Source organism: Oppia nitens, unplaced genomic scaffold, assembly GCF_028296485.1.
Source record: "Oppia nitens isolate AA-2021 unplaced genomic scaffold, nextdenovo-longstitch-racon4-pilon3 scaffold1_pilon_pilon_pilon, whole genome shotgun sequence".
Lineage (NCBI taxonomy): Eukaryota > Metazoa > Arthropoda > Arachnida > Sarcoptiformes > Oppiidae > Oppia > Oppia nitens.
In genome coordinates this window covers 9,625,647-9,640,000 of record NW_026533199.1, presented here as the reverse complement: position 1 = coordinate 9,640,000, position 14,354 = coordinate 9,625,647, and the positions used below count along the sequence as shown (strand labels likewise).

The 14,354-nt window shown below is 21.0% G+C and overlaps 2 protein-coding genes across 2 annotated transcripts; one reads left to right on the top strand and one right to left on the bottom strand.

Annotated features, from left to right (window-relative positions):
* The first annotated feature begins 7,691 nt into the window (after positions 1-7,691).
* On the top strand, positions 7,692-9,567 carry LOC128951248 (ankyrin repeat-containing protein kinase A-like). Its single transcript, XM_054296496.1, has 4 exons — positions 7,692-7,728; positions 8,584-8,785; positions 8,881-9,047; positions 9,127-9,567. The coding sequence occupies exons 2-4, from the start codon at positions 8,599-8,601 to the stop codon at positions 9,565-9,567; spliced, it is 795 nt and encodes a 264-aa protein (XP_054152471.1). The 5' UTR covers positions 7,692-7,728; positions 8,584-8,598.
* Positions 9,568-9,656: 89 nt separating this feature from the next.
* LOC128951247 (sphingomyelin phosphodiesterase-like) lies at positions 9,657-12,282 on the bottom strand. The gene is made up of 6 exons (XM_054296495.1): positions 12,277-12,282; positions 11,682-11,867; positions 11,045-11,610; positions 10,879-10,989; positions 10,376-10,803; positions 9,657-10,035 (listed from the first exon to the last, which is right to left on the bottom strand). The coding sequence occupies exons 1-6, from the start codon at positions 12,280-12,282 to the stop codon at positions 9,662-9,664; spliced, it is 1,671 nt and encodes a 556-aa protein (XP_054152470.1). The 3' UTR covers positions 9,657-9,661.
* Positions 12,283-14,354: the final 2,072 nt, after the last annotated feature.

Here is a 14,354-nt window from a genome sequence, read left to right as displayed (position 1 = left end):
TAATAGTCCTATTATGTAATTTTGAAATGTTAATAATAATATTGTCATTTATATTAATATGAAATACAATGATAATTACTAAATATATACCAATACATATGTAAAGTTATATATATATAAGTATTTGCACAAAAGCATCACTGAAAAAGTCATATGAAACGCCTTATCCATACATGAGTTCACTCAATAATTAAGTATTAGTACTATTTTTTAACGTTAAATTTTAATATCGGAGTCATAGTATTTAATGCAAATATTAATGATTAATTGAAGTCATATTAAAAATTATATTGATAAAAATGTACAACATTTATCAAGCAAACATGTATAATAAGTTAACGTGATATCACTGTTAATAATACAGTAAATACATGAGCTTCAAAAAGTACATGAAATTTATTTAATTTGATTTTTATTTATATTTTTCATTATTTTGAGAAATCATATAATTATTAGTGTATTTAATAAAGTTATTTATAATTATTTATAAATTTTTTCTTCTATAGATATGGTGTCCTGGGAAATAGATTTTTTTAATTTTTGATATTTAGTTCCGTAATATGCAAATTGTTTTGAAAAACATTAGCATATTTAATTAAGTTTAAATTTAACATAATTTTAGTTTAAGTATTAGCTTGATGTTACTTATTATGATATATAATTTCTAAATGTTTTTTGTACATAAATTATTTAGTATAGAAATGTATTATTATTATTAATTTAAGATTTAAATATTTGTTAACAATATAAGAATTAAATTTAACAAAAATAGCTAAATATAATGTATGTATAACTTATTTTTAAAATACATAAATCATTTATCAATGCATACAAAACAAAATTATAGTCACGACATGTTTAAAAATGTTTATAAAATTTACTAAAATTATAAAAATCTAATATTACACAAATTTAATATCTTAAAATTAGGTTTTTAATCTAATGTTATTATTAACAAAGCATCTGTTAAATTTAAATAATTTTAAATCTTTATTATTGAATTGTAAAATTATATACTATTATTAGAATATTATTATAGTAATGAAAAAAGCAAAATTATTGTAAAAAGGTATATAAATTAACTTACAAATATTGATGTCAAAGTTAATAATAAATTATTTTATTTTAAAGCAATAGAAAAAAGATATTTACATTTGATTGATAATTTCAGGCTTAATAAATGTTAATTCATACATTAATCTATGATAATAAGTACTGTATATTTTTTTTGTGTATAAAATACACACAATTGTCGGTCATTTGTTTATATAATTTATATTTTTTTAGGTGCAGTCATTAAAATGGCATTTATTTTCTCATTAATGAACAAAATGTCATTTACATTATTAGAAACAGCTTATATTGCAAATTATCATATATATGGATATATAACAATGATATTTATATTATAGTAATATTTTATTATAAGTACTTAATAGTTGGAATAGTTTGCGACAATACCTGAACACCAATGCATTCATTAGTAAAATAATATTACAATTATTTAAGAATTTTATTACACAGTATTTCTATTACAGAATAAAACTAATAAAAAACCCATAAAATCATAATAATAATAATGTAAAAGAATTTTTACAAAATATCGTTGACTCTCATTATTAATCAGCAAAATCTAATAATTAGAAATATTTATATTATAGATAATGTTAATAATTTTTTAAAATGTAATCTATGATTTAATATGTAGATACTGTATATTTAGGTTTTTATATAATGTGTAGTTATACAAGAAATAAACATTTTTATAAAAATTAAATGGTAATAATTTGTTTATTAATTACAGTATAGTTTTTATATATTGTATATATCGGTAGTATATAATAAACAATATATAATTTATCATATTTTATTGATTAAAATAATTTAATAACTATTGTGGCTAAAGTAATAATCATAATAAATATTATTTGATTAAATGATTTGTAAGCAAATATTATTTGTTACAATAAATATATAATTTTAATATATTAATACATACAAAAAACAAACATTATATGTAATACAATACTGTTATTATACTGAACTATATGTTGAATAATAATGTTTTTTTTTGTATAATAAATTGTAAGTGAATGACAAAAATGTTTTTAGTGTTTATTAATTTTTATTTTTTCATTCATTTGACAAACTGATTATTATAATATAATAAATAATCAAAACAAAAATTATTATTTACTTAATACCTTATGAAATTTAGTATTGCATTACTATGTAATGTATTTTTTCATTCAATGTTATGTAATGATAAAATAATAAAACTGCATTAAATGCTAACGTGATTTGTAAATCAAATATAATAAAATATATTAAATGTCGTGTTTATATTTTTAAAAATATAGTAGAAAATAGAAAAATATGTTTATAAATATAGAAAAAATAGTGAAAAATAAATAGAAAGTGTTATACAAATCAATGAACACTGAAAATAATGTTTTTATTCGCTTATATTATATTATAAATATATTTTGTTGTTATGTTAAACACAATCACAGCTTTCGGTAATTTTATTATTGGATTAATAGTAGTATTTTCACTGTATATTTAGCTATAGACTCTATAGTGTGTTGGCTATACTTTATACTGTATATACATACATACATACATACACACACATTATGCGGGTGAGTGGGTGAGTATATGATTGAGTTTAGTGGGTAAATAAGTGTGTGAATACATCAACATCATCATTACCATCAAAGACATTGAGGTTATGCCTTCAACTTTGTTATTGATTATAGAAAAAACAAGACTTTTTCCCCATAAGACTATCTAAAAGATGTAATTTTAGGTACAATCGATTGGATGTATAAACAAATTGATCGGACCTTTCATTTATACAAACGGCTTATGTTTTTTTTGTTTGTAAAGTGTGTGTGTATACAGTATTTTATAGTAATAATAATAATATTGTATTATAAAATAAATAATCTTATATTTAATATATGTAATATATTCATTATATATATATATTATTTTTATTTAATTATATTATTTAATTATAATTCAAGATTTAGTGTAAAGATTATTTATTTTTACCTTTTTAAATAAATTAATAAATATATTATATATAATAATAATAAAACATAAATTACTTACTTTTATGTAAACTAATTAATAAAAATTATTTTTATACTTTTATTGAAATTTTAAAAATACTGTAAATTTACTAAAAATTTCTAGTAATAATGTTTGTTAATAGAAATGTTTTCTTTTTAATAATTATAATACTATACAGTAAAACTTTGATAATAACAATTTTATATTTGTATAAAATGGACATTTTTAATATATATATATAATTATAAAATATAAAATAAAGTTATTAAACAAATAGTTGTTAATAATTTGTTTTATAATTTATTTTTATTTTAATAATAAATAAATTAGTTTTTTATATTTTAAATCACGCATTTTTCACTATAATTCAAAAAATTTTGATAACTTGTCAGTTTAGTATATACAGTACTATACAAAATAATCTTTGAATTTTATACACTCTATTGTAACAAAAAAATATTGTAATTTATTTTGTATTAGATTTATAAATGAATTAATTTTATAACTACTTATTTTATAAACATTTTTATAATAGTAATTATTATTATTTATGTTTTAAAATCTGATTTATGTTAGAACTTTTAATTTTTAGTTACTATTTTAATATTTATTAATTTTTGGATACTTTACCCTTAATTTTAATAAAAAGTACTGTATATATAGTATAGTACTTCAACAAAAATATTCACCAACACTGTATGTAAAACATTTTTAATAAAATATTTTCAAAATTATAGAAATACATAATTATAGAAATACTTGAAATATAAAATTATTATATTAAATAAAAATTATTATCGAAGTAAACAAACAATAGAAAAAAGATTGAAACAATATTTTTTTGCAAATATATTAAAATTTATAACAAATGTAAAGTTAATTTAGTTCATCGGACTCTTTAAATAAGTTCATTAAAACTTTTGGTAATAATAATAATATTATGATTACTACTAATATATATTGTAATCATAATGTAAACATATGCCAAATGGAAATATTACGTGACAGTAGACACTAGTGATACTAATTATGGCACTCGTTATATAATCTGCAGAATATAAATATGTATATAATTTTTTATGTAACAAACAATACATTGAAAAACGTGACAATCATTTTATTGGGTAAAACAAACCACATATCCATAAACCAGTGATTTTTATGTTATTAGACGACTTCCACAAAAAACATTTATATATATTACATAATATATACAGTATATACTATATACCGTATATATATATAAATCACTAAACATTCAAATATCATTAAATATATATTTTTATAATAAATATCAATAATGTTTTAAGATATATATATAAATTATAATATAAAAAATATTGTACTACTCATCTGGGATTATATGATAACATTACTAATTATTTTGTAGTGACTTTATTTAAATTATACATTATTTACTATGTCATACTAATAAATTGATTAATAGTTACATATATTTTTTTATTCTAATTATTATTTTTTGAGACTAATATTTTTGAACAGTTTGTACTTATATTATGACATTTTATTTGTCACTAATTCTATACTAAAAATATACACAAATTAATTATCAATTGTTTAACTTACTCATAATATAATTTAATATTGAGTTATGTTATCTTTTTTTATTTAGTAGTACTGAGTAATACAATATAGTAAAATTGAATATTAAATTGTTTAAATTTTATAAATAATTTATTTTTTAAATATTTTATATTTACAATTACAATTAAAAAAATGTTATATGACATGGTAATAAAATGCTATAATTTTCTACAAATATGCTTAAAGATATATAAATTATTATTTTTTATGAAATAAAATTATAATTCATAATTAAGTCTAACAAATAAGTATACAAAGCAGTAATATAATAAATTTTAATTTATTTTGTATTGTATATCAATTTTTATATGTTGTATATTAAAACATTACAATGAATTAGCAAATCAATCATAAAATTTGTCATAACTTATAAAATTATAAAATCTTAACCTATATTTTATACTATAAAATAATATTTAAAAAAATATATTGTTTTATTTAACATAAACTTATTGTGACTTTTATTTTAATTTATCTACTTTTACTATTTAATTGCTGTGAAAGATCATTTAAAATTGTAAAATCTTTTTTTTTTAAATTAAAATTCTAACTTTTTTTGTCTTTTATATTAAAAATCCTTTTGATGATCAGTCATTAACTATTTCAATAAACAACTCTCAATGTTAACAAAAGATAAATTATTGATTTGAGTTTAATAAAATTAAAAAAGTTTGAATATATTTCAAGATTATAAAACTTACAATTAATTACTACATAGCGTTTTATGATTTGACCTTTATCATTTTTAATTAAAATATTATGTCATTGATGAATCAATAGCTAATCAATCGGTAGACATTATTATATAAAAAAATTTAGTTAATATAATATATTATTAACATATTTAGACTTTTAGTTTTTAGATTAGATTTTTATAAATTATATTTCAATTACAATAAATAAAGATAATGTTGATATGATATGTAATTTATATGTTATATGTAATCTTATGTTATATAACACAAATACCATAATTATTGATTATGGTATTTAATAATTTGTACAAATTGATTGACATTTAACAAAATAAAGTATTTTATAATACTTTCAATTGTTGTTTTTAAGTGGTTTTTAATACTTAAACTTTTATATCCATTTATGAATATCTGAACTTAATATACAAATTTTATTAAACATAACATTTAGTTGTAATTTTGATTGAAAAGTTTAAAGCAAACATAAAATAAATCTTTTATTTTAGTTTTTCTTGTTTTTTTTTTAAATACCATAAACTTTATATTTATATGTGTTTTGCATAAAACCTTTTTTGTGGATTAATTGACTTAAATCATGCAATGTAAACAGTTAAAGTTAATAAATTATAAAAGAAAAATTATGTAAAAACTAATATTTATTAAAATATAACTCATTATAAAAAATATTTTATCAGTAAAAGTGTTTGTTTTGTATAAAAATTAAGGAAATTAGCAAATTTTGATGTTTTTAATTTAAATTATGATAATATTATTTATATTATTAAATTATATTTTTTATTTTTAATATCAACTTTCAAATTAATAAATGTTTTTATGTGATTTAGTTACTATTACTACTTGAAAAAATATAATTAATAGTTTATTTTTAAATAAACTAATGATAAATCGATTTTATTACCATATTTTTTCTTTACTGATTATTACCTAGATTATATTACTAATTAGTAATGGATTACTATTTTAAGTTTCAATTATATTTAAAAACAAAATACTAATTATTATCACTTTATAAATAGTTGGCAATCAATAGATTTTTTTTTTAATTTTTACTGTAAAGCAATGAATGAATACAATTATACAATAATAACAATAATAATAATAATAAAAACTTGCGAAACGTGTCTCCCTTTTTATATAACATTGAGTATAACTATAATATTTTGTGTGTCTTTTCCCTATTTATTTTTTGAAGGACTTTATTATTATTATTATTTTTAAAAATTCTTGATTCATTATTATATGCAATTTTTACGCTAATTTATATTGTATCTCAACGTTAATAGTGATAAAAGTAAAAATATTGTTTTGTTTTTATCACAAAAGCTATTTTTATGTGTCAAAGGGATAGTTATTTAGTATACAAATGGTAACTCAGAATTAACTGACAAGAAACCTGCAATATATCCTATTATTAGTATTGTTAACTAATTTTAAATTAATTATTTTTTATCACTAAATATATATATACTGTATATATAATTAATAAAGTTAAATTATATGTAATATTATTATTATAAATACTTATTGTGTTTACAAAATTTATTGGTAAAATAATGAAATTATAAAATAAGATAATACTATATTATTTGTCGACAATTTCGGTCAAATGTTTTATGTATATAATTTCATGTGAACTTTGAAGTGATATATTTTTTTGTTTGGTTTATAATTTTACTTTCACTTTTTTTTATTTTTGTTTTGTTATTTGTTTTCTTAATTATTAAATTCAATGATATTTAATTTATTTTTAAAAATGTGTGTTTAGGTACTAATTGAGAGCAAATTTTGTTGGCAAACGCTAAACAGGTTACGGGACTTAAGTTTTTTTTATTAGTTATCTTTTATTTTGTTATTGTTTTTGATTATAATGCTGTTGTTGTTGTAGTTGTTGTTGAATATATCTGATCACATGGTATATGGCTTTCGGTTTCAAATCAATATAAAAAATAACTTGATTTTAACAGTTAATTCACAATTAATTTCATTTAAATGTGTTTATAATTCTAAGTGTTTATACTGTGATTATATTGTCAGTGATTATGCATTAGTTTATTAATGTAATTATTTTATATTAAAAGTTTATTTGACATTTTGTAATATTAATGATTATATTTAATATTATATGATTTCAGTGTTTTTTGTGATTTACAAACAATAATATCAAATGAAATCCTATTACAAGCTCAAGAAACTGTTTATTTGTAAAATAGACATCATATCAATGTTTTGCGATTTAAGGATATATTTAATACAAAATGACAATATATTAAAAGATTTATTTAAAGCTATTGAATCCAAAAATTATAATGATATCAAACGTCTCATTCAGGTTTGAAAAAGTTTTTTAAGTTATTTATAAATATTTTAACTTTTAGTAAAACAAAAATAATTTTTATCTTATTACATTGCTATATAATATTTGCATTATTAACAATTATGGATTAATATATATATATATAATTATATTGTTTTATAATTTACTATATTTCTATCAATTGACTATCAATATTTTTAAAAACTTTTTTTATTAAAGATAATTTTTTATTATTTATAAACTCTGTTTATTAAAAGGAAAATTATGTATAAATAATTAATTTATATTTTTATTACAAATATATTTTTAAGATATTATTTTTTGCATAAAATATGTTTATTATACAAAATTTTGAAGGATTTATTAATTTAAATATTAATTATTTTAATTTTATAAAAATTTTGCATAAACTATTAATTTCTTAATTTTATTTTGTTTATTTTAGCTTATGAAACTTTGCTAAAAAATAACATTTATACTTTTATATAATGTAGTATTAAATTCATGCAAAATTATTTATTATATATAATATTAATTTATAAAAATCATGTATTATAATTTTAACCTAAATATTTAATATGATATAAATTTTATATAAACACTTGCAATTAATTTGTAATAATAATAAAAAATAACAAAATTTTAGTTTTTTATAAAATATAATATACTAATTATAATTTAATAATATAGTAAACGTTTGATAAATTAGTTTAACAAAATTTAGCACAACATAAAATCATACATTAAGGATAACCATTTAGGAAATGTAATATTAATAGACATAATCAACATTTATAGATTAATAATAATCAATTTAAATTATAATTAATCAACATAAAACACACACATATTTTATATTTGCACAAACAGGTATGGCCTGAATCTATGGCATATAAGTCATCATTAGTTATAAGCCACTGTATCGATGGTCAGGCCTACGATGTTATCAATTATCTGTTAGTCAATAGTCTCATTGATATCAATGAAGTTATTAATCAATACGGATGGACTGCCATTCATAAGGCTGTCTACACGAAAGATATTGATTTAATAGTTTTGCTTATTAAATATGGTCAGTTGTTTTTTTTGTTATTTATGATTATATAATTATAATTTATTTGTATTTTTGCAAATATGATTCATATTTATACTATATATATATATTAGAGGTGAACATCAATGTAGTTGATATCAATGGCAACACACCATTGCATATATTATTTCAGCCGACATCACCTCATTTGATAACAATTAACAATAAGCCATATCCTGATTTTGGTGTCAATAATCACTGTTTAATTGTTATATTAAAACTATTGCTTTATTACTGTAAGGTAAGCAATTATTTTACAACTATTAATAGTATATATTGGATATATCTTATAATAATACACTGATTTTTTAATACTAAAGTCTCAAAATATCAATATATTGAATAAACAAAACAAATTTGGCAAAACAGCACTTCATTACGCTGTGGTAAACATCGGGTTTACCGCACCGGTTATGTTAGTATTGATTGACCTACTGTTGGACAGTGGGTGTGATCCCAATGCTAGAGACCGATTGAATCGGACGCCACTGTTCTGTGTTTTCAATGAGTTTAATGTTTGCGAGAAAATCAAACGACAAATAATATTAAAACTGCTTGAATCGGGTGCCGATCCGCTCAATCTCTATCAATTCAAGTCATTTATCGGCACTTTTACTTTGAAACAACTGAGCCGACAGTGTTTGCTGCGAAATAATTGTGTTAAAACACTGCAACAAATTTATAACAATTTACCACAAGAATTGATTTCCTATTTAAGTGTTACACAATTACACAAACCATGTATTAAACTAAAAGCTTAAAAAACATTTTATTTTTGATTTGTTATTTGAATACAATAAATGTGTTTTTAAAAAATGGTTTGACATCAAAGTTGATGACAATTATTAAGAGATATCAAGATTCCGGTAAATATTTTGTAAAATTATAGATTATTCTTTGATTTTGGACAACAGTTTCAAGAATCGGTTTTAACTTTTGATTATATGGATTACCGATCATTGTTTCCGACATTATCCTCTGTCGACACCCGTCATCGCAACTGTTGGCTGCAAACGTACTGTACCGGTGACTGTGCGAGTGATACATTTGCAAGTAGTTGTTGTCAGTGGCAACGGTACGGATCAGATCATCAAACTCTTGGGCATTGAATGCCGACAATGAGTACGACTTAGCCATTGAATACTCGTAATACCAGTTTGGTGTCGACCGGTTGTCTTCATTGGCGTCAATCAAATCAAACGCATACGTCTCCATATCTGTGATCTGACCTATCATTTAATGACATAATAAAGTAAAACAATAACTTATTTATTTTGTAATTATGATAAAAAAATAGTAATTAATCATTATTATAAAGTAATTAATCATTATTATAACAAGTATTCAATGTTTTATAACATTTATTATAACAATAAATTACTTATTTTTTAGGTAAACTAAGTCAATAAAATTTTAAAAACAATTGTTTGATAAATGTTTAGAAAATATATAAAACAATATATACACTTATATTAATAAGTTAAACAAAAACTGTTAACATAATTAATTTACAAGAAATTTAAAAATTAAAATTAAATATTATTATAAATTGAAATAAAAGTTACTGACCATTGCTTTTGCAGCTGATGATCCTATAGGCCGGATTAGACTCGGCATAAGTGGTCAAACTCGGACTGATTATCTCTAATCCAATTGGTTTTGAATAATTATTAACTGAATATAGTATCCGAAACTCATCGTAATGTGTGTGACCAAAAAATTGGCCGACAATTGTATCGCTAAATCTCTCGACTATTGCCATATAGTTGTAAAGCCAGGACTGAGTGCACTCACGATTGTCGGTCGGTATATGTCCGACAATATGAACCGATTCGTCAGCTTTTTCAGCCAATTCCAACTCATATATCAACCATTTTAGTTGATCTGCCGGATCTATCGATCGATAATATGTCCATATGTTAAGTCGGGCGCAATAATTAGTGTTGACAACTATTATCTTAAATCCCGGTCTTAGTTTTAATGAATAATATCCGGCGCTGTCCAGTATATTATTAATATAAAAAAATTAAAATTTTATTATTAATATATATATGATTTATAAAATCACTAACTATTGAAACGTTTGCAGAGATTCCTTTGGCAACCATTGAGACCAATGATTAACCAGATTGTCATAAAGCCATGAAATCGACAAATTATTTTGTAGAGTTGGCGGAGGAAAACTATAATAACCAAGAGTTAGAAATAATCATTTCTAGTATGACATTCCCCTAATACCTGCCTACAGGAATGGTTACATGATTTCCGATGGCCGGCACAACCAATTTGTTTTTGCTGAACGCCTTGAAGTAACCGACAATGATTTCGGTTGTTTTCAGTGATATTTGTTTAGAGTCGCGCCACGTGTCGTGTGGTGTTACGTCTCCCGTCCAATAGGTCCAGTCAATGGATGACCAATCAATATGTCTGAATGTATTGTCTAGTGTTTGCAGGGGTGTATCGCATGGATATGAACCCCAATAGTTTACACTTGCGTTGGGCACAGAAACACCATTATATGTGGATTTCCGACAGCAATAGGGTGTTCCGCAATGGCTTCCCTTGAATGGTATATACTCTAAATCCAGGTGTATATCAGTTAAATGCAATATTTTGTAATTTTTTTTATTTTTGACGACACGTTTTCTTGAAGTTGTATCATAATCTGATTGACGATTTTGTGGTATATCTAGTTTCCAATACAAGTTATTGGATGTACCGCTATAACACTGATCACCCATTAGTAGACCACATATTTCAGTTGTATCCAAATTGGTGTTACCTCTTATATAATCTACTTGACTCTAACATAAATTTTCAGATTTTTTATACATTTTTTCATTACTAATTATTTTTATTAAAAATTCAAACACACCTTAAATAAACTGATATATCCCTCACAGACTTCATATGTGGTCAATCTTAGTCCAGAACAGATGTTAATGAAAGCCACTGATAATAAATCGGCGGAAAGCCATCTGTTAAATATGATGTCCACCAATGCATTGCATGCCAGGCATGTCAGAGTACTGGACAGACCCTCTTTTACTGAATAAAATAACTATAAATAAATTAATGATTAGTTATTTATCCAAATAAAATATAATTGTAAAATAAGTCTACTTATCATTAGTATAACTCTAATATACATATATGTACTAACTATAGAAAAAAATAAATAAAACTAACTGTCGTTGGGTCGACAATATTCAAAATTTTGGTCACACTTTTAGTAACAAAATTACAAATAGTTTCGTCAACTATTAATAGTTTATTATCAGTATTATTATTATTATTATTATTATTATTATTATTATTATTATTATTATTATTATTATTATTATTATTATTATTAGTGTTCAAATAATTAATGCCAAATTTTTTAGTCAATTGATGTTCAAAATGTTTGAAATCAGCAAAAATTTCTTGAAACTTGTTAATAGCCTTTAACTCGGTTTCATTTTTATTACTTTCATTTTGAAATTTTTGAAATAAATTTTTCATTACAACTTCCGCATCGAGTTTACCATTATTTAGACATTTTATTAAATAAAAATAATGAATTAAAACTACTATAAATATTGCTAATTTTGAATATTTCATTAGAAAATTTTGTGAAAATTATAAATTTTTTAAAATTATAAATTTTTTAAAAATTTAAATGACAAAAATATTATACTTTAATAATAAAATGTTTGTGATAAAATATATCCAGGTCATTTATATAAATAAAAAAATTATATATGTCTAATGTTTATGGAGCAAAATGTGCTATAGTGTCACGATTGTTACAATTAATATGATTAAAATATTTATATTAATATACAGTATTTATTTTAGAATTTATATATATATACAAGTTTTTGTTTTTTTAAGTAAATTTTTAGTTGTTTTTGTGTTAAATTGATATTAAAATTAATTACATAAAGTTTTCAATGCTAGAAATGACATAATATTTTCATATTATTACAAAAGCAATATCTCATCATTTTTTCTTAACAAAAACAAAAATCAATTACAAAATTAACATAATATAACTACTTAATTGTACACAAAAAAACTATTATACAATATTTTGTAATTAATGTTAACATATGATTTATTATACAGTATGTCTACTAAGTAATTATAGCTGTATTATATTAATACTTGTATATATCGGGACATATTAATATACATATAATACTACTAATAATCCCTGAAACTTCAAAACCAATGTTTTAAATTGTACAGTAGTATAATGTCTAATATAATAAATAACAGTTTAAAGGATTTCAATAAACAAACAAAATAAATAAATATAAATATAACCTAAATTTGTTTAATAAAATAATTCATGTAACATTTTTATTGTAAAAAATGACAACAATAAATATATTTCATCTATGTCATTAATTCATATTATGTATTTTTATTATTTATTAAAATTCATATTCAACCTTGATGATTATGCTATAATTTTGTTATATTGTTTTTTTAAGTCATTAGTTTTATAAACTTGAACCCCTGGTTGTCCTTCAATTATGTTAATCATCAATATTTGGGTGTCTCATTCACTCACCCTCTCTCTCACTTAAATGTGTAAAATTATATTTAATTAATTTTATTTTAAACCAGTTAAGAATGCTAGAAAGCATTTTCAGAAAAAAAACTTGAATAGCATTGAAAACCATTAGTTTGTATAATTATAGCGGCTATAAAGTAACATAAAAATTTAAAAATTGGTTAAATATACATAATATAAATATTATCATGTATGGTATCAAATGATTCAGTATGACAAAATATTCTCAATTTTAGTCATGCAAGTTATCAAATGACTCAATATTATAAAATAAACACAACTTTAGTCATGTAGAGTATCAATTGACTCGGTATCACAAAATAAACTTAACTATAGTCATGTGGGGCATCAAATTACTCGGTATGACAAAATAAACAACTACTCATGTGTGTTATCAAATGATTTAGTATAACAAAATAATCATCTATAATTATACTTTTGCCGCTTATACTTATTCTTTGTTCCCGTAATATCAAAATTTTAATGCATATTTTTTATTCTTGTTTTTGATGCTTTATTCAAATCTATAATTAAAAAAATTTCTAAAATTTTCTTATACTTTTGCCGCCATTTTAAAAAAAATTATGTTGATATATTATATCATATTTTTGATGCTCTTTACAATTCTAAACGTTAAAATTTTTACCTAATTTTTTTTACTTTGGCCGCCATTTTCTTTATGTTCCCGAAGAGATATCAAAATTTTAATGCATATTTTTATGCTTGTTTTTGATGCTTTATTCAAATCTATACTTAACAAAAATTTTCTTAAAATTTTCTTTACTTTGGCCGCCATTTTCTCTATGTTACCGAAGAGATATCGAAATTTTGATGCAACTTTTCAATACATTATTATTAGTCCTCTAAGCGAATCTGAAGTCAGAATTTCAAAATTCGCAAAATGAAATGCTACAGACAGACAGACACAAAAAGCCATTATAGATTTCAGTAAACAAAACTTTTCAAGTTTTTTTTGAAAATATA

Bases quoted from the DNA above. Each gene is read 5' to 3' on its own strand.
- LOC128951248 (XM_054296496.1), top strand. From the start codon at position 8,599: ATGGCATATAAGTCATCATTAGTTATAAGCCACTGTATCGATGGTCAG. The intron at 8,786-8,880 runs GTCAGTTGTTTT...TATATATATTAG, and splicing joins AGTTTTGCTTATTAAATATG to AGGTGAACATCAATGTAGTT. The intron at 9,048-9,126 runs GTAAGCAATTAT...TTAATACTAAAG, and splicing joins TATTGCTTTATTACTGTAAG to TCTCAAAATATCAATATATT.
- LOC128951247 (XM_054296495.1), bottom strand. The intron at 10,990-11,044 runs GTATTAGGGGAA...TGGTTATTATAG, and splicing joins GTAACCATTCCTGTAGGCAG to TTTTCCTCCGCCAACTCTAC. The intron at 10,036-10,375 runs GTCAGTAACTTT...ATTAAATGATAG, and splicing joins CATCAGCTGCAAAAGCAATG to GTCAGATCACAGATATGGAG.